The sequence below is a fragment of the Phalacrocorax carbo genome, chromosome 10, assembly GCF_963921805.1.
Source record: "Phalacrocorax carbo chromosome 10, bPhaCar2.1, whole genome shotgun sequence".
In the NCBI taxonomy this organism is placed as follows: domain Eukaryota; kingdom Metazoa; phylum Chordata; class Aves; order Suliformes; family Phalacrocoracidae; genus Phalacrocorax; species Phalacrocorax carbo.
In genome coordinates this window covers 11261027-11288735 of record NC_087522.1, presented here as the reverse complement: position 1 = coordinate 11288735, position 27709 = coordinate 11261027, and the positions used below count along the sequence as shown (strand labels likewise).

At 38.5% G+C, this 27709-nt stretch overlaps 1 protein-coding gene across 2 annotated transcripts; it reads left to right on the top strand.

The window, feature by feature from the left end:
- Positions 1 to 700: 700 nt before the first annotated feature.
- On the top strand, positions 701 to 27709 carry GSPT1 (G1 to S phase transition 1). 2 transcript variants are annotated; one of them, XM_064461863.1, is made up of 15 exons: positions 701 to 1147; positions 12612 to 12659; positions 13055 to 13096; positions 13818 to 14045; positions 15076 to 15109; positions 16565 to 16642; positions 18932 to 19112; positions 19458 to 19612; positions 21035 to 21175; positions 21921 to 22014; positions 22350 to 22430; positions 24106 to 24279; positions 24665 to 24754; positions 25094 to 25262; positions 25964 to 27709. In XM_064461863.1, the coding sequence occupies exons 1-15, from the start codon at positions 847 to 849 to the stop codon at positions 26014 to 26016; spliced, it is 1869 nt and encodes a 622-aa protein (XP_064317933.1). In that variant the 5' UTR covers positions 701 to 846; the 3' UTR covers positions 26017 to 27709. The 2 variants fall into 2 exon arrangements, with proteins under 2 accessions (XP_064317933.1, XP_064317934.1); XM_064461864.1 differs by lacking the exon at positions 701 to 1147 and adding an exon at positions 1368 to 1390.

Here is a 27709-nt window from a genome sequence, read left to right as displayed (position 1 = left end):
AACTCTGAGTTCTTAAGGGAGGCGCGAAACCCGATGAAGTGACAGCCCTCGCCGGGCCCGCTTTCCCCTGCCTCTCCGCGCACCCCCGGGGGCGGGACGGGCCGGCGCTCCGGCGGCGTGGGGCGCAGGCGGCCCCTGGGACGCCGCGGGACAGGCTTATCTCCCCTGGCGAGGCAGCGTTCCAAGCGGCTGCTGCCCGTCCCCGCCTGAAAGGACCCTCCTGTGGGATAAGGGAAGGGAGAGCAGCCAGCCGTCCGCGCTGTCCCCTCGCGGCCTTTGCGAACTGCATTTCCCAGAGACCTGCGGGGCAAAACAGAAGCGTCGTCCGAGGGGACGATGGCGCCTGCCCTGCCGGGACGGGTGACTGTAGTCCCGCCCGAGGCGTTCGCGCCAAGTACATGCCCCGTCTCCCCCCGCCCCCCCCCCCCCCCCCCCCGAAACTGGAGGCGGAGGCGGCAGAAAAGACAGGCGAGCGCAAAGGCTGTCAGGAATTGTAGTTTCTTAATACACACAAAACGCAGGCAACTACATTTCCCATCCCCTCCGGGGAGGCGGGCCAGAGGGGCTCGCGCAAGACATGACGGGCACCGCAGTTCCCGAGCCGAGCCTCGTCCGCACTGTGGGGCGAGGCCCCACGAAGCTACGAACTACTAAAATGGCGGCGGGGGAGGCTGCGGGGAGGGCGCAGGGCAGCGCTGGGAGGCCGCACTGCGCTCGCGTCGGGGTGGTGGAGTACACGCGGAGTCGGCGGAGCGAGTGCTGAGTCGGTGCCGCCGCCGGCTTCCCCCTTACCCCGGACGCTGGGAGACGCTTCGGGGCCGCAGAGGCTTGTGGGGCAGCCACAAAATGGAGGCGAACGGGAGCGGCAGCGGGAGCAGCAGCGACTCGGCTCCCGACTGCTGGGATCAGGCGGATATCGAGCCGGGCAGCGGCGCTGGCCCGGGGTCCGCCCCGCCGGCCGCGGAGGCCGAGGCCCAGCAGGAGCTGCTCGGGGCGGCCTTCAGCCGGCAGCTGAACGTCAACGCCAAGCCCTTCGTGCCCAACGTCCACGCCGCTGAGTTCGTGCCGTCCTTCCTGAGGGGGGGCCCGGCGCCCGGCCTGCCGCCGCCCTCGCCGCCGCCCGGCCTGCCGCCGCCGCCGCCCCACGGTAACTGCCGCGCCGGGACGGGGTAGCGCCGGCGGGTGGGCGCCGAGGGCGGAGGGATGGGGGCCATGTTGGAAGGGCGCGGGGCCGTGCTCGGAGGGGCCCGGGGCGAAGGCTGTCGCGCCCCCGAGGGGGAGGAGGGAAAGGGCCACGCGGGGCTAGAGCGCGGCGCGGAGGGCCTCCGGCGGTCGAGGGGGCCGGGCTGGGAGGCGGCCGGCAGCCCGGGGACCGGGGCGGTCAGGCCGGGTAGGTGCGGGCGGGCGCGCTGGGCCGGGGGGAGCCGAGAGACGACCCGGCCCGGGAGTGGGAGAGCGACCCGGCCTGGGGCCCTGGGTCCTAAGGGCCCTTCGTCGTCGAGGGCAGGCGCCGCGGGGTATACAGCCGGGGGGAGTCCTATGTGGGAGAGGGTTTTGGGGACGGGGCGTAAAGCAGCAGAGCCTGGGCAGGGGAGCCGTGGGGCATGGCAGAGGAGCTGGGTGCGGCGTCTGATGCAGCCCCGAGAGTTCGTGGGGGCCATGGGAGGGGGTCTGCAGGCCGCTGTGGTACAGCTGGGGCAGTGGGGACCCTGCAGGGTGTGCGGTGGGAGGTCAAGCCGTGGTATTGTGCTCAAGGGGCAGCAGTAACTGGTGTGGTCTGGCCGCCTGTGGACCCTGTGTACCTTTCCCTCGTACCTTTACTTGCGAAGGGTCGCCCGTGACGAGAAGAAACCACGTAGCTCTCATCGTCCTAAAGCACTAGAGAAGTTGTCGGAGGTTTTGGTGGTAAAAAATTTAGTGTTGCTGGGGAAAACAGCACTGCTTCAGCTACTAGTGCTTCAGATGTATCTTGTCTTTCTGAAGATTATATCACATAGTTATTTTTTTCCAATATTAAGCTGATAAATGATTAGTAGGGAAAGGAGGTTTGTCCAGCTGGCCTCAGTCAATGGAATAACTTGAAATTTACCTGACTTTTAACTTCAGAGGATCTTTGTGTATGCAACCAATGTTTATACGAGATTTACTTTGCATATGGGAAATTAAAGGAGAGCTACTTTTTAATTTCCAGCTCTAAACTGAAGGTCCTTCCAAGCATGAGACATGCTAGTTAACTCTGTGGTAGGATTTTAATGTCACTCCTGCAGCTAAGGAGTTTGAGACCTGACTGAGTATGATGTTTAACACCTTCCTATTTTTTTCTATAGTTTTTTGTATCCCTGTTGGTACAATATGAAACAAGCTAGTATTTCAGATATTGATTATAGGGATTTAATTTCATGAAGTGACTGCTTGTTACGTTATGTTTGTCACAATTTCCTGTTGATTGTGGCTTATTACTTATTGTGTTCTAATTTAATATATTAATTAGTCTTGCTCTCCCTTGTATGTAAAGTTATCAGATGTTAACAGCTAAAATCTGTAACTTTCATATCTAAGCTTTAAAATTTTCATAACAGACTATTAACCCATTTTTTGTGTTAGAGTGAATGTTAGATTATGTGTTTTTTATAGCTGTTCAGCACTCCTAACTTTTATCAGAAATTGTAGCTCATGTGCTATGCAGGCAGGCGATATGTATTAAATACACTTCTAAGAAGCTGTGGGCAGGCTCTTGGATTCCATTTAGAATAAATGTATGTCTTAAGGTTCACAGGTGTAAAGGTAGAGTAGATAGCTTGAGGCTGTGCTCCAAATGTGATGCACCTTTGAATAATCTTCAAATTTGATTCTAGTGTGTGTTTCAGCCATTGCAACCCGAATCTAAGTATCTCTTAACTACGTAATCAATGCTGTGACTGAAAACTTTCTTGGGGTTTTGAATGTTAGAGTAACTTTGTTTTTTCTCCCTGGCTACTTTTGTAAAGTTTCTTCTAAGCCTTCCTATATTTAATTTTGTTTTTGTTAGGGTTTTAACCCAAATTTCCTACCTGCTTATTATATTTATTTCTTCATGCTCTCCTTTTCTCCACTATTTTGCTATTTCTGAGACCTATGATGAGCTTTGTCTTTCCAGAGACTGGAGACTGAAAGCACCCTGGTCACCTGGAGTGATCAGAATAGCTTTTTCCATTTTAGTTGCTGAGTATGTTTCCTACATAGTGCTATAATCTACCTGGTTTGAATTCACCTTGCTTCTAGATCTTCTTTAAGGTTTAGAATTTTAAGTTTCTATAATTAACTTGGATGTCCCTAAGATTAAGCAGACAAATCTGCAGTTAAGAAAGAAAGAAACAACACAACCAATACACACACCACACCCACCCCCAAAAAAAAATCAAAACCTAGTTTCTTTCTTAACTGGAGTACTATACTTGTTAGGTACTTTTCCAGGTGTGATGTACTCAGTTACAGAAAGTAATCAACAGTCTTGTCCTTGCAGGTGTTCATATAAGGTGACAACTACTTTCCTGGCTCGAAGAACTAGGTGGAGCTTGCTCTGGAAATAAGTGAGAACATTGTGTGATTAGAAAATGGTGCTGAATATGTTACTTTTCAGCAACCCAGTTTGCTTTTGCTCCTGTAGGGAATTTGGTGTTCTGTGGCACTCAGTCTTCATTACATTGTGAGAAAAAATATATTTCTATTATCTCTATTGAGGTCTGTACAAATATTGGTTTGTACTGGGAAGAATCTAAATTAATCTTGATTTTTTAGGAAGAATTTAAAAAGCTGGGTGTCAGTTTGAGGACCTGAAGTTCTAGTAACACTTTTCTTGGAACTTTCTCTTGGTGAGGTTTTGTTTGAGTCATAATTCCTTAGTAATTCAAAGGATGTTGTAGGTCAAGATAAATATATAGTGGCAGCATGGCATACAGAAAAGCTCCACAGAACTGATCTCCATCGTGGGGCTGTAGCGTGTAATAGTGTTTCCGTTTATGCACACTAACTTCGCATTTTTAGTAATTTGTATAAATTCTTGTAACTTATGTTTAGAGCACTGAAATAACACTCACAGAGGTCATTTAGGGAGCAAGATTTAACTTTTTAAAATCAGGAAACTCTTGAGACCTGCATTCCAAGAAGTTTAGTTTAAAACTTTTTTATGCGTGCTTCCTTTGGATTGCAAATTGTGTATTAGGGAGAGTGTCTGACTGATGTTTACTACTAATACAATTTTTGCTTGCAGGTAGTTTCAGAATTACTTTGGTATTAAATTATCATTTGACTATATGCAGAAAGCATATGTTTAAATTTTTGAACCTAGGGAACAGGTTAAAACCCATATGTTCCAAACGTTGTAGCTGCAAGGGCTTGCTTTTATCAAATTGTGTCCAAGTCAAACTCACGTAAAATCCCTTTTTGTTGGATTCTATCAGAAATGCGAAATAAAGACTGCACAATTTTTTCTGTCTGCAGCAGACATCACTGTACCACAGTTCCTTCCAGTGAGCGTGTCAAGTATGTTATGAACATGATGTACTTCTAGGGAAATTTACAGTAGATAGCAGTTGCTGGGCTAGCAAACTCAACTAAATTAAGGCAAGGTGTTATGGTCGATAAAATGACAGTAGATTGTGTAAGGGCCTCTAAACATTCTTAATCACAACTGTACCTTGCAGCTTTACTGTTCTGTAGCATCTATGCCTTATTTTTGTACTATTGTTTATTAATTTTCTAAGTGTATATAAGATGTAACTTCATTTGGGTGATTTTTTTTGTTTGTTTCTATATCAAGCACGGTTTGGAGGTGTAAGGGAATAGTTAAAACCTTCCTTTCACTGCTGCTGCACGCCCCCCCTTTATTAATAGAAATCAGTAAGTTTTCTATTATCTGAGTTTTGTTTGGATCTTAGGTATGAGAGAAGCAAAAAATATCTGAAAATGCAGCATCAACCTGCATTCTTGTGGTTCGATTTTTGTCATAGTTCTTCAGTATTCACAGGATTCTTGGTAAAATTGATCACAGCTTCCTTGTATGGGCTTTACTATGTTTTATGTTAGTTTTTCTTCTTTTTAGAAGTAATTTTGAAGTATTCACTGTTGACTTTGCTTGGAGTAGAATACTGAACTATATAACTTCCTGGCGTCCCTTCCAACCTGAATTGTTCAATGATTTGAAGTATGCAGTGGTTCTGGTAAGAAAAAAGTGTCATTAATAATGAAAGTAATAAGAACAAATGCGTGACACTTAGCACCTAGTGTAAGGATAAACGCTATCTTTCCTTTTGGTGGTATTAGTGCTACTGCTTCATTTAGTAGCTCTCTTGACCACTTCAGGTAAAATTCTGAACAGGTTTGTTAATGACTAAAGTTTAGAAAACTTACACCTACAGTCTTGAGCCAAGCAAACATCTGGCTTAAGATTCAATGACCTTTAGACTGCTTCATTCCCTAAATGTCCTCACTCACCCACAGCAGTCACTTTTTAATAGTTATGTTCAAGCAGCTGGCCAACTTCAGCCTTCAAACGCTGTAAACAAATGGATATGGCATCTATCTGGTTTTCCCTGCCCTTATTTTTCTTGACCTTGTAGCTAGCTGAGACATACCTATATTCTGCCTGTGCCACCCCTACTTCCACCCCCCGCCAATCAGACACAAAAGTTCTGAAGCCTGTAATTTCCAGAGTAGGTTGTTATGTTTATCATTGTGGTCCCTAAAACTGGTCATCTTTTGTTTTACACCATTCTCTGTAGGCTGTACTTTAAGACTCTTCAACAATTCAGCCATCAAGAGACTTCACTTTGCATATGAACTTGCTAAGAAAGTCTTGTTTGTCTAAAACTAGTAGGCCACCATTCAAGAAGCTATTATACTAAAGGATTACATGGTTTACTCTTATCAACATTTGAATAGCTGTATGCTGATGGTTTCCTCACGAGTAGGGTGTTGGTAATGCTGCTGTTAATCCTTCATAACTGTAAACTTAAGTGCTTACATGACAGCAAATCAGTGTTGTATTGTGCATGCCAGTATAGGGTATAAATACGTATCAAAAAAATCTTTGAGTCAGCACTTGACTACCTAGAGCAGTGTTCTTCTGTATCAGCTTCCCTAGACAGGTGAGCTGCACAACCTCTTTTAAAACAGTGCAGAGAAAGGCTGTAAGTCTTGGCACTGGCTTGCCAGATGATCAGATAAAATATACCTGTGCAATGCAGTCAAGGTGCCAATGTATTACACAGATCCTTTGTCTACCTCTGAACTGCCCCCAGGAAGGTAGCCGGGATTGTATTGCTTCTGTTAGTATAATTCATGATGCTTGTGACTTTTGTGTGACTCCAATGAAAAACAGACCACTGGGAGCCAGCTGTGGACTAGATGAACTGTCCTGGAGTCTACATGCAGTTTGCTGATCGTGTTTTGCACCCTGGTTTGGACTACTGATTTAACATATTTGAAAGCATGATGTTGTCTTAAAACTTGATCGCTATATCAAAATGAACACAAAAGTAATTTGGGATAATTCTTGGATTCTACTAGCGACCTGGTTTTACAATTCCATTTTCAGAATTTGGGGATTCTCCTATTTTGTGATGAGACATGCAAGCATGAGAAGCAGCTGATTGTATGAAGCCAACATAAAAAGATGGTTTTATTTTGGCTTTCTTATTATGAAGGAATTAAGCAGTTGAAATTTCATCAGTGAAATTTATGACTATGTTTTGAAGAGGTCTAAATGAAAATGACACTGAATTTCAGTGCATAAGTTAGTTTAGGACAGGTGATGCAATATTAAAAATATGTTCTCTAGAACAGTCTAAGAATGTATGTGTAAATGTTATTCTTTTATGTTTAAATGTTAAGATCCTGAACTTAACCTGCTAAAAATCCATGGGGAGCTTAGATTTGTGTGTGGTTGCTTGCACTGGTTGGGGACTTCTGTAGCTTCCCTTGGTCTGCCAGGTGCATGAGAAGCTGGGAGGAGGGACAGCTGACCCCAGCTGACCCAAGGGATGTCCCACACCATATGATGTCATGCTCAGCATATAGAGCTGGGGGAAGAAGGAAGGCAGGGATGTTCAGAGTTATGCTATTTGTCTTCCCAAGTAGCCATTATGTGTGATGGAGCCCTGCTTTCCTGCAGATGGCTGAACACCTGCCTGCCCATGGGAAGCGATGAATGAATTCCTTGTTTTGCTTTGCTTGTGCACGTGGCTTTTGCTTTACCTATTAAACTGTTTTTTCACTTTTACTCTTCTGATTCTCTCCCCCATCTCACATGGGGGGAGCAAATGAGTGTCTGGGTGGAGCTTGGTTGCTGACTGGGGCTAAACCATGACAGTTAGAGAGTGGAATCCTTAACTATTCTCATACAGAGCTTGATTTCTTGACTACCTGCCTCAAAACTCAAGTTATCAACTGAGTGCCAATGCTTGGCCTTAAGGAAAAGGGTTTTCCATTATATTGCCTGAAAAATCCCCATAGGCCTTCTTAAAGACTTATTTGTGAAGAAGCATGTCAGTTTTAGATAAGATAAACTTAAGGTGTGTCCTCACTGGGGAAGGAAGGAGGAGAGTCTTACTAAGCTAACATGTAACAAAATCCTATGAATACAAAGCAAGTGCTAGCTTTTTTGTGAATTTTACAAAGTCTATTAAACTTTGTAAAACTGTTAAAACTGCTCTTACATTGGTGCATCTTAAAAATTGGGCATACATCTCTGTGCCCACTGGTGAAGCTAGGGTGTAGGCCTTGAAGCAGGGGAGAGACAAGAATAAAATAATTTGGGATTTAAGTTAACTTTCAGAACTGCCTTAATTGCAGTGATCTCCTGAAAACCTTTTCTGTATATTTTAAAATATTGAATATTAAATACTTTGTTTAGCACTACCACTTATTTGTGGTTTAAAAAATTTTTTGTGGGTGTTTTTTGCTAATGAAGAAACTCATGGTGGTTTTTACGTTCTGATTCTCATGCTCTCTGTGCTTGATTCAGACCTTTATCTTTTACTTTGCTGTAATTCCCTTTATGCTTTCACTTAAAAAAAAGGGGGGGAAGGCAAACAGCTGTTACATAATTCAAGAAAACTGTTGTGACTACATGACTATTGTGTAAATACTTACTGAACTCGGGTATTCAAGTCACACAAATGAAAAGGTGATGGCAGTCCTAAGGTGGGTGTCATGCATTTCTTCACTCCTCAGCCTTCCAGGAATTCCTGTGAACAAACTCGATGCCTGTATTGGAGGAGCAACAAGCAGCTCACTATACAGACCATCTAAGTTCTGTAGATAAGACGCTTCTTTCAAACTGTATTTGCCCTTTTTTTTTTTTCCTTTTAATCTCTCTCTATGCTCTGTTCTGAGAACAGTTTCATTAACCCCATAGTCAGGTACCAGCACTGTCTAGGTTCTTACCACTGGCAGGCTGGGAGCTGTGAGTGCTGCCACACGTAGCAACAAATTACAGCCTCTCATCAACTCTGTGAAGGCATTTGCATTGTGGCTCAGGTAACTGCTTCTGAGGAGTTACCAGTTAATCACTGAACAGTATCTGCTTGTGTGGAGATGTCTCTTGGCTTATTCTGTGCATCTGGTAAATGCTGCAGCTTATGTAATGATGGAAGTTGTCATTACTGCTTAGCACTTGAGTTTCACTTGAATACTGTATTTTAACTGCAGTTGTTCTTCTAATATTGATTCTCAGTTTACCAGCTCTGCCTGTTCCATATAGGAGAATCTTTTTTCATTCTAGTATAAATTTATTATAAAGCAATTTTCTATTGTTTCTGTGCAAGTATTCTAAACTGTTAATGCTATGAAGTTCCTGGCTTATACTGCTTTAAAATGTTGGTTTTAAACAATCTTTTCAGAGGTTGAGTTTTAATTCATTCTACCTGTGTAGCTTTGGTTATTGTGCAGCAAAAATGCATGCAAGTACAAAACTTGATGTAATACACAAAAAACTCATCAGCTGTAGTAGAATATCATGTGAATGAAATAGGCAGAGTGGATTCTCGCAGTATTTCTTTAAGATGTCAGCTGTATTTTAGAGACCTATGTTTTAGAAGTTGTGCAATTTTGAACTCTTTATCGGGAGCATGCACTCCTCCAGTTAATTTTATATTAAAAAAAAAAATAATTTTTACTGTATTCAGACAAGACTCTAAATTACATAATGGCCTTGACTCCTGGTCTACCAGTATATAAATGCAGCATATATATCAATTTTTGCCTTTGTTGTTGATAACAAAGGTATTCCAAAAGATTTCTAGGGCTCTGATGTTCAAGAGGACTAAGGATAAACCACTCACCTCGTGTAATACAGTGAATAAGGTTGCAACAACAGTTCTTGACTTATGGTTTGAGGTGAGATGGAGTATGGAGGATGCCATGTAAAATCTAATTGTTGTTTATTGTAAAGGCAATAATTTGAAGCATGACTTAAAGATTTCTTATTTCAGACATGTTCTGACCTTAAAACCAGATTTCATACAAACTGCATTTTGAATCCCTCTCATATGACAAGATTCCTATCTGAATGGTTTTCACAGATGAGGATCTAGAATTTTTAAGCTGAACTTGAAGTGTGCTACAGATTTTTCTAATTTGTGTTTAATTTGCTGTAACATTTTTACAATAATAGTAAACTACGTTAACTATAAATGTTGTTAGTTAGTTCCCTGACTTCCACAAAATGAAAAACTTTGCATATCCACTTTAATGTTTTAGAGATATTGGGATAAGTTACAAGGACTACTTAGAACCTTTCTCGGTTTCTCTCACCTTTAAAGGTATTTTGTTGTAGTGACTGCTTTATCTCATGGGCAAAATAAGCAAGGTTACTTCAGTTCACTGGATTTGTCCAAATATTTTGCCCCAGGGACAGTGTGGAGTTGAAGTTCTTCTCATGTCCTAATCCAATATTGAGTCCTACGTAGTAAGCCTATCTCAACTAGGTTCAGAATTGCCATCTCCTTTCTATGTGATCCAAACGTTCTCTAGGTGTTTCAGAACTCAAACTTAAAGGTGAAGTGTTTTTCCTTGAATTACTGAGATTGCGTTTCTGTCCTCCCAGCCATGGCACTAGTGGTGCTCTTCCACCCAGCCAGTATGTTGCTTCAGAGTGCTGATCCACCCAAAAGCTAGTAGGTTCTTTGCTAGTTCAGTTTTTGGGCAGACCAGCTCCCTTTGTGGACCTTCAATAGTTATAAGTACACTAGGGCTGACACAAGGAGAGATGACAAAGAGCAAAATGCGGCAACCCAATGGTCTGAGAAGCAGGACTGCATCCTTTTTCAGGTGATTGCCTGAACTATGCCTTTAAGACAATCTGTTCATTTCCCCACAGAGCGAGCGTTAAATCTGACCCTATAAAGTTAGATTTTTCTCTTGTATACTTGTTTGCAGTGTACCAGTGCCTGAAATAACCTGACATAACCTGAAATTGTTTATCAGAAGTAAACAATTACTGAGGACTGTTTATTTTTATCACTTAAAGCCTGTTCTTTTTGAAATTAAGATTCTTTATTTTTTACTTGTTTTCTTTATAATGAGCTTTTTTAGAGCGGTTTGTATTCCTTTTCTGCTTTGAAGGCACAGCGTATGTTTTATGTAATTCAGTGTCCTCTTCCAAAGCATGCCAGCCACTTGTGTACCAAAGTGACCAGAATTTAATAAGCAGCTGTGGTCAAAACTGAGTATCCGTTGCCACTTGATAGTGTGGCCTTAGTGCTGTTTAGGATCCACACACAGACTGCTTATTGATTCTCTTGTGTGCTAGACTTGTACAAAATTTAACAGATGGACCTTTTTAGGTTAACAATTTCCTACCTCCTCTCTGTTATTTGTGAAGAAACTTCTTTTTCCTGTCAGTGTGCCTGCTGTATTACAGACCAGAAAGAAAAACTGAGTTTATTATGAATGCTGTTGATTGACAGTGTATTTCTAAGGAATTAAATAAAACTTCAACTACTTGTAGAGCTTCTGTTTCAAGGCAAGTGCATAAATACCGTCATTTAATGGTTTTAATTATGGACAAACTTCAGGAGTGAAATTAAAAGCTTGTTGAAATGATCTTGTAATTAAAATATTTGTGTCCCAACCATAGTGTGTGTGAAATAGCCAACAATCTTCTGATGTGTTACAAAATGGAGGCATTAGGTTCATACCTAGATTCTGTGCCACCTGCTTACCTCACTCATAAATGGGCTGATATGAGTCTTTTCCAGCTCTCAGATGCGAGTAATGTATCACTTCTTACAAGGAATCTCAAGGTATTCTATTGTTATGCTTTTACTTACTATATTAAAGGTTTCTCTTGAAGTTTTGCTCCTGTGGTTTTGGGACCCTGGAGTGCTGATCACGTAGGATATCACAGGGGAGTGTAGGGAACCTCGCTCAGACCAGTTTCATCTTCTGTGTTGCTGTGCCCCCTCCACTGCTGCTGGTCACTGGGTGTTCTGCTGTGACCCACATTCACCCTGCCTGCAAGTTTTGTCCTCTGGCCCTCTTCCAGCTTTTGCAGCACTGCTCCAGTTTATAGAGGTCTGCAGCAAATACGCAAACAGGGCGAAAGCAAAGCGGCTTAGAAAAGCAGGTCCTTTTCTGTATGGTTTTGTTCTTTTGAGGGGATTTGTTTCATCGTTAGGTTCCATCATGCATATAGAGCAAGTAATGGGATTGAAGGGGCGCTGGAGTACAGCTGAATAGAGGGTATGGATTGGGTATGTGCCTGAAAAAAATATGATAATGAACTTGTTTCAAAGAATCATTAAGTTGAATTTATACCAAGAGAAAACTAAATAGGTTACAGTTTTAGGGATAATTATAGAAGGCCTCTTGATCATGTGGAATAATGTCCTGAAACATCATGGGGTGTAACTGAATTGGAACGTATCACTCTTAGTAGGTTTAATAACTAGTTATACCTCAGCATATAGTTTAGTGGCATGGTTTAGTGCATGAGAAGGTTTGAGTGATTTATCCAAAAAACATACCTGTGGCTTTGATATACACGTGAGTGGTGAGATTGCCCTCAGGCTAATATGACTATTATGGTGGGCTGGCAAACATACCAGGTATGTGAATGACTTTATCATCTCTTGACCTTAATAACTACAGAAGATCTTAATTTATTCTTAATAGTTTGTTTCAATTTTCTCCTCAATGCTTATGTGAAATTGTGGGGCAGTAGCAGCTGAAGCTGGCAGAACCTTTCCATACACTTGTGACACCACACATGGTTTGTTTCCTTGGATACAATGAAACTGGTTTGACATTTTTAAACACCAATTCGCTACTAACACTTAAATAGACAGCATGTCCAGAAAGAATGGGCAGGTAAATACTATGTATAGAAAAATTGCTTCCTTTAAAACTTGCTTTAAGTGTATCTTTCCTTGGGGTGGGGAGAACTGTTTTTAGAACTGGTGTATTATTTTCACAACTTTTAGGCAGTGTTCTTTAGAAGTATTTGTGCTTGGAGGCTATAGTTAGTAGTGTTTTCGGGAGTGGGAGATGTTTTTTCTTAAATACACTTCTTGGAATAAAGTTGGGAGAAATTGGTTACATCAGTGTATTTTAAAAGTTAAACTTCTTTACAGGCGCACCTGTAGAGACTTCTCCAGAGGAGCAGACGGCCTCTTGTGAAGGTAATTGTTTTCATGTTCCGATGGTATGCAATGCAGCTGCATGAAACATGATTTTTAAATTATTGCAAATAATCTCCTTTTTAAAAATCTCAGAATCTTTTTGAATCTTCATTCTTTTAATCTTCATAGTGCTATTCTAAGAACTTGTGGTTATTTGTGGTTGTTTACAATTTTATAGCTAGTTAAGCGAGGCATACTAAGGCCAAGTGGTTTATTGGAGATCATAAAGCTTGCATGAAGCAGATTTTTAAAACTTGAATCTGTATATTAAATAGCATTAGTAAGTGCCCAAGCATCTGAACCATCCTTTTATTAATGTAGTCACTCTGTTTTTCTTTGTTCTTGGTACAATCATGGTAAATGTGTCCTTAATGATTTTTTTCTTTTTTCCCTAGGTTCAAATGCTGCTGTTAACATGGAAATTTCAGAATCTGTTGGTAAGATGAGAATTGTTCTATTTCACTGTGATAGTACTATAAAATACTTCTATAGTGCTTTTGCTGAATTATTACAAACAAAATTGAAGAATATCTTTGCATTTTTGGTCTTACTAATTTTCCTTGTGTCTGTGTATTTAGATTAGGAAAGAAGTAATTGAACACTAGTATTCATTGACAGGTACACTTAAATTACTTAGACACTGAAAAATCATCGGCACTGTATTAAATAATTTCATATTACAAAGTAGTCTCATTAATATGTGTGAAATGGTGATTAACAAAAAATATTAAAGTGATCAGTAATATGAGCAATCAGAACATGGAAATTGTATCTTTCTCCTTGTATTTGTATGGCTTTTGAGAGAACTTAAAACACTGTCTGCCTTTCTAAACATAAGGTAGTGTGTGTCTCTCTGGATTCAGACCAGTGTGATGGTTTGAGTGGATCTTCAGCTTGGTTTTTTCCTTGTAAAATTGTTGCCCTGTTAATCCCCGTGAATCATAGTTTTCTGATGTCAGCACACAAGCTAGTTTGAAAGCTCCCAATAATAATCATTTCAGAAACAAACAGCAATTGCCCATTTTTATATAGGAAGACATTAACAGATTGGATGGTTGAAGTCTTTTTGATTGTATCTTTGGGGCAGGGGCTTTTCTGCATAGTCATTGGTTTTAATTTCATTATCTATTTCTGTATATCTAACTGGTTAATTTTTAGTGGAAAATGGAGAGACAGAAATGTCCCCAGAAGAGTCATGGGACCACAAAGAAGAAACAAGTGAAGCAGAACTAGGAGGTGGTCCCACAGGGGATGCAGGACCTTCTGAAGAAAGTGCTCAGGAAATGATGGAAGAGGAGGAGGAAATACCAAAACCGAAATCTGTTGTAGCACCACCAGGTGCTCCTAAAAAAGAGCATGTAAATGTAGTATTCATTGGGCATGTAGGTAAGTTGTAAGTGAATGTGAACTAATTGTATCTTTGTGTGGTGTATTATCTAGAACTTGGAGGATTAGAAATTAATCCTGCTCATTGTAGGGATCTATGTATTCACCATGTCCTGAAGTTAACAGGAGCATTGATTCTAATGAAGCTGTGTCGGAAAAATGAAAAAACTTAAAGAAGGTGTTTCATGAGTAGAGTGCCAAGGGTAGAATACCTGTATTCTTGTGGGCACTGCAGTCTCTGTGTTCGTGATTTCTCAAGTACCTGCTCTATTGAGTGTTTCAGTGACGTATCTGTATTTATGATCCAAAGAACAAACTCAGAAAGTGGTGCTCCTTTTCTGCTTGTTTTAAATATTTTCATAGGGTTCTTATTAATTGTTATTAAATTTAAAAATATTATTCAAAATATTAATAATTGTAGAGCTATAAACGACAGATGAACATAATTCAGGGTTAAAAGAAGCATTTATAGCAATGTCCCAATTGAATAGTTTCAACAAGCTTCAGAAAAATATTAAGTGCTGTCAAAAGTACAGAAGAATTATCGAATAATGAGTTTAACAGTAAATTCTGTATTTTCATTTGTATCGTCTCTTATCACCTTGAAAGTACTGTAACTTAGTCCTCAGGTAAATTCAGAATGGAGTCACACCAAGGAAAGAGGTAGTGGACAGAGATACATCCCAATATTGAAGAGCAGCCTACAGAAGCTAGTGACAAGGGAGAAAGGAAGCAGGGAAAGGGTTTTTGCAAGAGCTTCCCACAGTCTTAACCCATGCTTTTGCTGGTTGTTGGGAGTTCTTTTTTTTATGGATAATGCCAAGTTTATAGGTATGAAAACAGAATTTTCAAAATTCAGTGTGATTGAATTGACAATAAGTTGTTATGGAAAGAAGGGAAGCTGAGAGATGCTTCAAAAAATTACATTTTAAAATATATCTCTTTGGAAATTAGATGACCTTGTTCATAGTTGTTTTCTTTTTCTAGGATTTTCTTTTAAATTGTGAATGACTGAATTTGTTTTTTTTAGATGCTGGCAAGTCAACAATTGGAGGACAGATAATGTAAGAAAAAAATAAATTTTTAAATTTGCTTTTCTTGAGAATTAAATGCATTAAGTAAAATTTTCTTTAGATAAAGATTTTTATAATAAACTGTTACTGTCCCTATTTCGTTACTTATTGCCTTTGGAATTTCTTAATTCCAGCAGATCTAATCTTGTCGCTATAGGATTTTCACTTACTTAACAGAAACAAATCAGCAATAGCACACATCATTAAATTGAAAAACCTGAATCCCTTTCTTACAACATGACTGTCTTCATCATTTTAAAATGCTATTTGAAACTGCTTTGTATACCCTTGGTTAAACTTTGTCCGTTTTATGAAGATCCTTTAATATCCTTATTTCCTGGTGGTAACATTGTCAGCCATAATTTGATTTCAAAATGTAAAATTTTAATAGTTAATCGTTTAAGTTTATTTTAGAAATAGTATCTAAAGACTGCAATATTTTTGAGACAAAAGTAAATAAATGCAGCTAGATCTTACAGTTTGTTTAAAAAAAAGAAACGGAACGTAGTACAGGAAGAAATAAATGCTATCCTGCTGATGCAAAGTGTTTCTATGATTTTAAAATAATAATCTCAGTGAAAGTGGGAGGTGTTTGTCTTGGCATTTTCATCTTGTTTTGTTTTGATCGAACTGGAATGTTGGAATTGTCATGCTACATTTAACCTTGTAGTTCATACTAGAGCAAATTAGCATTTTATTATCTGACATGTCTGGTATTCTCCTTGTACAAGCAGATGCCTATTCTTAACACTCCTACTGATGTGTAATGTTCCTGAAGCTTTTTGTGGTCTTTTGTTTTTGCAGAATATCGCTTTGTTGTAAGGAGGGGGTGAAAAAATTGGATGCTGTACCAACTTTATCATTAACCCGTTATTTACTGTTATCATTAATTTTATAAACTAAGTAGATGACTTTTGTTAGAAGATTAGGTAGAAATATTTGAAGGAAAAATATTACAGTTTTAATATAATAACACTGTACACTACTTTTCATAACTGAACAGTCTCTCAAGCTATTACTTTCCTTGTTCAATCTAAAAAGAATTAAACCAAAAACATTTTTCGTTACATTTTAGGAATACAGGGAGTTAGCGGGGGTGAGTGGGTGTGAGAAATTCTCCTATCGCAATTGTTACTTAATTTTGAAATATTCTATTAGTCTCAAGCAGATTTAACAGATGTTGTTCCTTTTCAAAAGTTACCTCTGCAGAACACTTTACAATTAGGCTTTAAAAGACATTCCTCATACTTCTCCTAAAGTGGTACTGGTGTACTTTTACATATCAGATAATGGTGTGGCTTTTTGAGGAGAAAAAATTCCACTGCTGCTTGCATCAGGCTGTTCCAGTTTTTCAGAATAATCTGTAGGGATTGTATAAGCATTGAACTGTTTGGAACTATGTTTCTGCTTATGTAAAATTGCACTTTTTTTTTTTTCCCCCCTTAGGTATTTGACAGGAATGGTTGACAAAAGAACACTTGAAAAATATGAAAGAGAAGCTAAAGAAAAAAACAGAGAAACATGGTATGAACTTATTGAAGATAATGGTGTGCTTTTCTCTTTGCACTATGATGAAAATGAGACTGTTTTTTAGTCTCTGTTCCTGTAGCACTGGCTTCCTGCTGGAATCGGCTTCAAGAGTGGGGGGGGGAATCCATGTTTTCCTCCAGTACTTCTTTAGTAAAAACTACATGGAACAGTGCAACTCACATTGGAACAGGTTTTGCTGCTACGATGCTTTGGTAAACCTAGTTGGTAAAAAAGAATACAAGGCAGACACTTTTCTCAGGCAGCCCTTGGGGTCATTCTATCTGTATGTCTTTCACCTGTGAACAGCACAGAGATATCTAAAGGACAGAGATTAAAGTTGTCCATTTGGCAGACACGAGGAGAGAGTGAATAGTTTTGGCTTTCACCTTCTATCTCATTTGTATGTGAATAAAGGTAGGGTCTGCGGTTCTTAAGTTTCCTCCAGGTAAGACGATGCTGCTGTCATGCATGGATTTTTTGCGGGCCTCTTATTTGTTTTGGGTTTTTGTCTTTTGGTTCATTGGGTTTTGCTTTTGTGTATGTGTGTGTATACAGCGCATAGAACAGCATGCTTTCCCCTTCAAACAACTCCTGGAAAATTGATTTTTCTTTTGGAAGCTTTCCATTCCTGGCTATGGTAGAGGAAAACAGGGGCTCAAAGTGCTCTGGTAAAGAAGCAGCTGAAGACTTCCTTAAGGGTAGAGCAGCAATGGAGCACTCAAGGGGCGGGCATAGACCTGAACTAATTGTATTATATGCGTGAGGGGGATACATTCTTTTTATCAAGCAAGCATCATCCTCCTGTTGGTAGTTGACCATAGTAATGAATTTCAGGACCTTCCTCAAAAACCCTGGACAGCTTGAAAAACAGATTTCCTCTTCCCCTCCTCTTTTAGAGAGTGAGTTGCAGGAAGTGCCTCTCTGAATGCTATTTTTATTCCTTAATATATGCCATGATATACAACAGAAAGTATGAAGAATCTCCGTGTCATTATCAAAGATCTTGTTTGCTCGTTTCATATGTTGAGAGTCTTGAAATTTGAGCAGTTTTACGTTGTGACTCAAAATTCTATACTGTAGTGCAGAGTTGACGTTTCATCCAGAAACGCATCTTTCCCTAAAAAACCCTATGTGCAAAAAGGAATACCCATCCAGCTACCACACAAATTCCTGGTTAACTCCTGTTAGCTGAGTAAAACCTGACCTTTGGTTTGGCCGAAATCTTCCAGAAGCACAGGCCATGGTGAAGACACATAGGAGCACATGTACATGTACAAACCAAAAGCCATCTAGCATGCCACCTACAACTCAGTCAGTGACAAATAGCTACTGCCTGTGGAAGACTGATTATATATGCGTAATTCCCAATGTTTAGTGCTTTCTCTGACTCAGGAACCTCTTGAGTTGGAAAGGACATCTTTGTATTTAACAGCCCCTGATGCTCCCTCCCTGATCTCTGGTCAGCTGAGGTAGCAGTGTCTCTTCAGATGGTATCCAGTCAATACAAATGACAAGTTAAAGGTCTTTACAGGCTGCTGTTAATGGTGAAAAATGTTGGTATGTTAAGCCAGTTCAATTTAGTTATTACTACTTCTCCTTAGTGAGAGTATTAATTTTTTTCTCTCCTTTCTATTCACCAATTTTCACAAAACCTGAAGGAGCTAGATGTTTTTTGAAATTTCGGTTCATCTGTCTAACTTAAATCTAACTTGTTTGTCAATGGCCAATGGGATAAAATATAATTAAGAGTGGACTACAGTTGATATGACCAAAGTATCAAATAAAGGGTATGTAAAGGTGATGTCTATTTCATAGCCAATTTCTGCTTGATATGTGCAAATAAATGAGAACTAATAATAATCTCATAATATGAATATGTACAGATAAGACTAATTTTTTTAGTTAATTATGCTGAGAAAGAAGAATTGTTCTGTATTTGATCCAGAGGTGTTTTTTCAAACTGAGGCAAAGCTTAAACTATTTGAGGTTAGATCATACCTGGAGAACTTAGTAATTGAAAACTGGTTTTTAGAATTGCATTTTCTAGGTATGTGAGGGAGAGTTAGTGCTGGGCGTTACAGCTCACTACGTATACACAAAACAGTCAATAAATTAAAGAAAAAGTCACTATTGGTGTTGGAAATGCTTACATTCAGTAACACTGACATGGCTAGAATAGTTGAGCAGGAAAAAAAAAAGACAGGATGAACAAATCATCATACATAAATTTAGTAAAAATTAATACAAAACCAGAATATTTGGGTTGTTCCTCTCTTTGTTTAGGTACCTTTCATGGGCCTTAGACACAAACCAAGAAGAACGAGACAAAGGTAAAACAGTAGAAGTGGGTCGTGCCTATTTTGAAACTGAGAAGAAACACTTCACTATTCTGGATGCTCCTGGACATAAGAGCTTTGTTCCAAATATGATTGGTGGGGCTTCTCAAGCTGATCTTGCTGTGCTGGTAAGGACAAATCGGCTTCTTTTATTTTGGATATACTGTGGAATTAAGCTTTTGACTTTTGTTTGCTTATTTACTCCTCTGGTTAGTTACAGTGGGCAAAATTTTGAAATCTTAACTCTACCAAGTCAAGTGGTTTTTAGAGTAACTTAAGTGTCATAAAATTGTCCACAGGTGTCATGTGACTCTTACATATGTCAGTACAGAAATATTGAGGATATACCAGTGCATTTTGAAAGCTTTTTATTTTACTATCCAAAGCTATTTTTTATTAAGGCAGTATTACCTGTTGTCAATTGTTCTGTTGAGAGAATTGTAGAATTATTAAAATATGTATTTTCTTATTAGGTTATTTCTGCAAGAAAAGGAGAATTTGAAACTGGATTTGAGAAAGGTGGACAAACAAGAGAACATGCCATGTTAGCAAAAACAGCAGGTGTAAAACATTTAATAGTCCTTATTAATAAAATGGATGATCCAACTGTAAACTGGAGTAATGAAAGGTGAGTTTAATATTAAAAAAATATTATTCATTAAAAGATATGGAAATAAAATAATTCCTAAGTAATTTTTGCACCCTATTTTTGCTGAAAGAATGGTAGACTGGTGGACTACAGACAGGTGATGAAAATTGCAAGAAAAACAGAAGCATAGTACCTAGGACAGTGCCTCTCAATTAAGCTTGAAATTCTATACTATAAAACATTCATTTTCAACACTTTGGATCTGTGCAGCCATATCTAATAAATCCATGAATTCTAACATAGTTTAATTGTTGACTTAGAAACTTTATACTGAACCTAAAAGGAAGTGACTTTTTCAGTAGTTTAGCTTGCCAGATTCTTGATTGCTTGGCCACGTTTCTGGTAAACTCTTAGCTAAGATTTGGTGAGAATTATTATCCTGGTCACCTTCAGTATCCACCCTGTATTATTTGGGGTTGTTCTTTAATGATAAGCTGAATTGAATAAGTAAATAATATAAAGTGGCTTATGATTACAGTCTGAGAAGGGGGAAGGGAGGGAGTCTTGTGATGATACAGGCCAGGTAAAAATAACTAGAAAGTCAATATGTAATATTTAAATAACTAATAAAAAGGATTAAGTTATTCTTTTCTCCCTTAACACTCAAATGTTAAAGATTTTTACTTTTCCTAAATGTTAAAACTTAGGTCTTTTTATGGCTTCTGTCACATCTTTCTTCTCACCCCTTTAAGCTCTCTGCTGAAAAGTGACTTAGTCCTTCCCTAGAGATACTTATGTAATGACAGGATACAGTTTTCTTCTACAGTGTAATAAGAAGAGTTCTCAGAAAACTTGCTGTGCTGTCAAGAATTGTGAAAGGTTTTTTGGAAAGCTATGAGGGACTAGGCAACCGTACAGCATCAGCTGAGTTTATTAAAAGAATAAGGCATGTCCAATTGTGCTGTCCTAGTCCTTCCCCAACCTTCAGACATTACTGAACTCAGCTGAAGCTGACCGAGGGGAAGAAGGGCAACAGAAATAAATAGCATTAAGTCTTAGGAAATTTATGTAGGAGATTGGAGGAGACTAAGCCAGCACTAAAGTGAAAGCCTGCAGTATGACCTGAGTAGCTGTCTGCTTGGTCTCTCCTGCTATCTTGGCCTGGATCTATTGCTTAAAAGCAGATATAGCATCTGCTGCTGCTTACCCAGCCCAGGTGTATGGAGAAAACTGATGATACTTCATGCAGCAGAGGAGTAACGGGGTAATAGACAACAGCAAGTTGTGCTGGAAGATTGGGGAGAAGATGCAAATAGGCCACTAAGTTTTATTAGGTTTGCTTGCTGCTCACAGAATAACTTAACTGATGAAAACTAAATGTCTGGGGTTTTTTTTAAAGCACAGTATTATGTCATGCTGGAACAATTGAAACTTATCTTGATCTGCTTGTCACTTTAATAGATATGAGGAATGTAAAGAGAAACTGGTGCCATTTTTGAAGAAAGTTGGCTTCAATCCCAAAAAGGATATTCATTTCATGCCCTGCTCAGGACTGACTGGAGCAAACCTTAAAGAACAGTCAGAATTCTGTCCTTGGTATATGTACGTATCTTAAATTGAGCAACTTGGATATTTGCTGATTTCAATAAAAGTAAACACTATGGTAAAGCTAGGAAGTATAGCATGGTATATTGTAGCTGTCTTCTAAAGTGCTTGAGGACATATAATCAGGGCACCAAGATCACAGCCATGCAATAAGCCAAACAATAGCATTTCCTAACTGCAGAATAAAGTTAGAAGACTGTGATAGTATTAGCGGTGGTCTTTGGCTTTGAGTTTGAGTGCCATACTAGCCCTTGAATTTTCCAGTGGTGCTGCAGTTGACATGTTGCTGGAATGTGTAATTGTTTGATATGAACAGTTTGCTTGAAGCCATATAATAATTAGTGACAAGCCATGTCTCTCACTGGATGTCATGTTTTCCAATATTGTTCATGACAGTTAAAACACATTAATGAAAATCATGTTTGGACCTAGCTTATGGTTTTATACTTCCAAAACATATTATACACTAGCAAGATTCTCAAAGGAAAAATTCATTTGTGTAAAAATATGCCTGTAATATAACTTTAAAACTACATGAGCTTCCTGGGTATTAATATGTTAGCTGGGGTAAAACGGACACTAATGATGGGAAGTTATGATAGATTTAACTGTCTTAGAGGTCACTGTTCTTAATGATGACAGGATGAAAATAATTCCTTTTGTTGGACTGCATTTATCCATTCTGAGTAATTTTCAAACAGAAGGGTGCTCATGAAACTGAAACAAATGCCTTCTCTTTTAGTGGGCTACCATTTATTCCATACCTGGATAATTTGCCAAACTTCAACCGTTCAGTTGATGGACCAATCAGGCTGCCAATTGTGGATAAATATAAGGTACAAATTAAAATAATAGGATAAACAGTATAAATGGACTGTTCTTGGAAAGCAGTAAATGGACTATTTACTGTATTTTTAGAGGGTTTTTTTTCCACTGATATGTTTACATTTCCAGCTATAGAATAGAGGAGGGGAGGGGAAGTAAATAATTTTGGCATTATATGAGACTCTTAAAGTCTGTAATCTTTCATGAGGACAGTTTCCAAAACATCAGGTATAGCAGTGCTAAATTACTTCATAGGGTTAAGTAATCATACTTAGAGTTAAATCATAAATAGAGCAGACTCCATAGGAAAGTGTTTTCAATTTTTATATAATTTCTTTTTGTGAAGGATATGGGCACTGTGGTCCTTGGGAAGCTGGAGTCAGGCTCTATTTGCAAAGGACAACAGCTTGTGATGATGCCAAACAAGGTACGGTAAGGTTTAAATATTACTACCCTAAAAAACAGCTTCAGTCTTAAAGGCATTTGTTACTGTAAATCAGAAAATTTTCTGTTGCTCAGTTGAACACAACTAAGCTTTCCTGTTTTACATGGTTGACGTTTCCAGGTGTGTGTGTGTATAGCTCTTTAGCATTTAGAACTTGGGTTGTCTCTTAAACTCAATTGCTGGGCTACAAAAAAAAAACCTAGTTTATTTGAACTGTGCTTTACTTTGTTATATGTATAGTTGGCCCACAAAACCTTTTTCCTGCTGTGGGTTAATATTGCTCAAAATTTTTTTCCCTTTTTCTTATTTTTCTTTTTCTCTTTTCCCTTCCTTAAGGGAAATAGGAAAAAATATAAAGGATACAAACAGTACACAGTGTGTTCCAGTGAAAGACCTGAAGTTTGCTTTAGTTAAGAATAGGTTGTTTGTGCGGGTAGGTAGTGTAAGATCACTAATTGGAATCATTGTGCTGCCCTGAAGAATGTGAAAATATAAAAATGAAGGATGTGAAAATAGAGTTGAGAAGAGGCAGTGGATGAGAATAGTGTACTCGAATAATGGTGGTTTCTTAAAAAAAGGGTTTTAAATACTCATCTTTACTTACGCTGACACACTTTTTCTAATTCTGTAGGCTGAGGTGGTTTCCTAGAAAATGTCTCAATACTCAAACATGCAATAAATCTGCAGCTCGTTGAAAGCTGATATTTCCAAATCAAAATATGTTAATTAGATTGACTTCCATGTCACCTTTCTCAAGAGCTGCTGAAACTAAACTTAGACAGTTTGAGATTATGCTTTTCAGTTTTTAAGATATTTTAACGGACAGTGGCTTTTTATAAAACTGCTTGACATGCATCTGACGCCCACATTATTTTGGGGTTGATTAGGAGAAATTAATAAATTGTAAATGGCTTTAACTAAACCGTTACAGAACTTGTATTCAGTAAATAGCCAGTGCTTTTGATGACACACTTTATTACTTTGGCAGATAATGAGGATTGAACTAAAACTTCTGGAAGTCAGAACAATAGATTTCTTTCTGAAACTACTCCTTTTTTAACTTCTCTGCCTTTCCAATGTTTACTCTCTGTTGGTATCTAGTACTGTGTAAAGATACAAAAATCAGAAGAGGTTACAACATAGAGGAACGTCTGGAAATACATTTTGGTGTTTGCTTGGAGAGCGTTCATTAATATAAAGATATTAAATGTATCATCTTCTCCAGGAAATCTTGTGGAATTTTGGTAATCTAGGATTTTCTGGATTGTGTTAATATTCAGACTGTTACATTTTGAATGTAATGAGTCTATACAGCAATGTGGCTTTTGTAGTCGGCTTATATAATATGCATCTGTTTTATCTCATCTCTTCATAAGTTTTAAACTCATTTCACTTTGAGAAATAGTGGATATTTTTGAAATTTGCTTTTCATTGAATAACTACTATAGAATTATATTAAAATTTATGAAATATGCTATTTTAAATAGTAACTCATCGTTCAAATATTTTAAATGTTCTGAAGCTTGCAGAACCAAATGTAACGAATTTAAACTATAACGAAATTATTTATTGAAATCCTTGTATTGTATTGTATTTAAATGATTTTCTACCAGACTAAAATATTCACAATAAAAACTGCATTTTTGCTTTCTTTAAGCACAACGTGGAAGTTCTTGGAATCCTTTCTGATGATGTAGAAACTGATTCAGTAGCCCCAGGTGAAAATCTAAAGATCAGACTGAAGGGAATTGAAGAGGAAGAGATCCTTCCAGGATTTATTCTCTGTGATCCCAACAACCTGTGTCATTCTGGACGCACATTTGATGCCCAGGTAGAATAATTGTGTTTCACCGAATCTAAACTTCAGTTATTTGAAGTTTTAGTTCAGCTATCATGTTTGCTATCATATCTCTAAATCGACAATAACAGATACACATCATTAGAGTTTTTAAAATATCATTTGTTTTGAATATAACTATTCAGTTAAGTTTTAGATACCTATAGTTGTGAAAGCAAGATCTTGTCAGGCCAATTCTTCAATTTTACACTTTCCTAATATAAACAACTTACTTGATTACAAATTTTCTTTTTCACAAAAACTTGTTGTGTATGTATTGTTCAACTACACATTTTAATATAGTTTTGTATTTTGGTTATTCTCTGCTCTTTTATAATTGAAATGAAGAAAAATGCACTTACTCTTAATTGTTTTACAGATAGTGATAATTGAGCACAAATCCATTATCTGCCCAGGTTATAATGCTGTGCTGCACATCCACACCTGTATCGAAGAAGTCGAGATAACAGTAAGTGTCCTTTAAGCTGTGATGTGAATGTAGATAATCCACTTCTTGGGGCGAGGAGTTCTGTTGTGACATACACTCGGTAGAGCAAGTAATGCAACAAAGCTCCAGCTGTGAATGGAATCTTTGGTCAGTACCGTAACGCAACCAAAAATGGCTGTAACTGTTAGCATAAGCCTTCTGAAAAGTGTGGTAGGTCGTGATTGACTCTTATGCAGTAAAACTTAGACGGGTTGTTTATTTATTTCTAAGTATTTTCTTCCTTAGACCACTTCAATTTTGTTTGTAAAGAAAAATAACCCTTATTTTTCACTCACAACTATTAATTTTTTACTTATACAGGCCTTAATCTGCTTGGTAGACAAAAAAACAGGAGAAAAAAGTAAGACACGGCCCCGTTTTGTGAAACAAGATCAAGTATGCATTGCCCGTTTAAGGACAGCAGGAACTATCTGCCTTGAGACATTCAAAGATTTCCCTCAAATGGGTCGCTTTACCTTAAGAGACGAGGGTAAGACTGCTTGATCAACAGTTAACTGCTGCAAGAAATAGTTACTTGCAATAGGAGATCATGCATGGCAATGACGTACTAAAACGCTGGTATGTAGTGGAAATCGCTATCAGGGTAACAATGGAAAAGTAAATCTAAGCAAATTGTTGTCTTTGTGCAGAGTTCTTGCTAGTAACAGGTGTGTTTTATTTTAGAGGAATAATGTACAGAAATGTGCATTGTGAAACAAAAGGTTGAATTTGAAAAATTACCAGCACTGTTTTCTTAATGCATCCTGGAATGTCCACCTACAATATGAAAACCATAGCTTCTCTATTTAAAGTTAGAAAAGGTAGGGTTGTATGTTGGGCTTTAACTCATTCACCCTGGTAAAACTCATAGATTTGTGAGACATATTTAAAATAAATTGTCTTTAAAAGCAGTAAACAGATCTGGTAGAATGATTCTGCCTTTTCTTTTCCGTAGACGAATATAGAGTAGGCTTTCCACAATCCACATAGTATTCTTTACTGTGAGAATAGCGATTTTACTGTGCTTTTAAATACACTGGTGCTTTCATTCTGCAATACAACAATTTATTCTCTGTATTATTTCTAATATTCTGGAGAGCCTGCATTTTTTGGGGAAGTTTTCATGTTCTTAGAGACCTGTACATTCTTTTCGTAGTATATGTAACTCTGCTGTTTGCCTCCTTGGTTTAGGTAAGACCATTGCAATTGGAAAAGTTCTGAAACTGGTTCCAGAGAAGGACTAAGCATTTTTCTCAATGACCCCCGCACAATACTGTGAGGAAAATCGACTCTGCAAAAGCCTACTTCACACCGCCTTCTTATTTTCTGCCCATTGATAAACTTCTCCCCATATTTTGCAAAGACAAATTTCACAGCAAAGGTCCACATTATGTCAGCTTTCTCATATTGAGAGCTCTGCTATGCCACTGTTGAATTTTCCCAAAAATAATTTTTTTCTCCCAAATTCTGCTTCCTTGGAAAGATTCGGCAATAGCTTTGTAAGTGATGTGGACATAATTGCCTATAATTATGAAAATCTAAAGGATTTTTAATGTTTCATTTCCCCAGCATATATATTAAGACCTCTTTTTTCCAGGCAGATCATTCAGAGTGTGCGAGTGTGTGTGCACATGTTACAAAGATGACTACCATGTTAATAAACTATTCAATTTGAAATCTTTTTCGGTATTTGAATTGCTTTTGAATAATGTTTTTTATCCGGATGTAACGCAGTTGCATTAGCTTTTTAACTTTCCAGTAACCTGGATATTTGGTTACTTGGACTTTTCTAAACTCCTCAGCCTCCCCACACACACAGTTTTAAATGAGGCAATTGGGCACTCAACCAAGTTTGTATTAAAATAATTAGGTTTGCCCCTTCCCTTTGTCGAATGCATTCTTAAAATTAAAAAACATTCATGTAAATGTGGCACCTTCATTCGCTTTACATTTGTTAATATCTTCAGCGAATTTAGGTTGACTGAACATTATTACTAGACACAGTAAGTCAATTTTGAAGGCTAGATCTACATATTGTGTCTTTATAAAAATTCAGCATTATTAAATTCTTAACTGCAGAAAATGCTAACAACCAGTAAATCAGTGAAAATTGCAAAAATAAAAGAATTTGTGGCAATAGTGCCTATTAGTATTTATAAGAGCTGCATTTTGTGGGAGAACTGGGCCAATTAAAAAGTGCCAGTTATATAAGTTACTCAGTTCACCCTGTCTTTAATTTAGAGGGCTGGATAATCCTTGCTGTTTTAAAGATCAGTCTGAACTGAGAGGGAGAAAGACTATTTAAATACCCCTAAGAGTTTGCACATACTGAAATATGGGAGAGTCAGAATCAAGCACAGTCTGTAAATTTTTGCATATCAAAAAGCAATGTAAGCTTAGGAGGACCAGTGAGGTTTTTCTTGAGAAATTAAAGCAAAACTGGTTCAAAATAAAGCTTACTCAGTACAACTTGAAGGAGCTGCGTTATAAAACCCTATTTAGCTGCACTTTGGAAGTGGACTGTCTCCAGTTGCTGTCCTGATTCTAACAATTAGGATGAAGGCTAACGGATTTGTCTTCATTTCTCAGAGTATTAGTAGTAAGTATTAAAAGGTATCTTCAGAGCTTCTTCAGAATGTTTTAAATTAAACATTTTCAGTTGTACAATTGTGGCGAGCCCATCTCCTCCCCCAAAAGTTTACAGTCTAGTGACTGTGTCTGAATTCACAGATAACTCAAAACTGAAACAGATTTACCTTTTTTGTTTTGTTTTTTTTTTTTTTTTGTTTTATTTCTTTGTAACTGTGGAACTCCCATTCATTTCACCTACAGCTACATTGTATGGACAGAAGAAGTTATTGTCCTTCAGTTTCATATGACTACACTTGTAGCTACCGTAATGCATGGAATTTAAATAAATTTTATTATGTCTGCAAA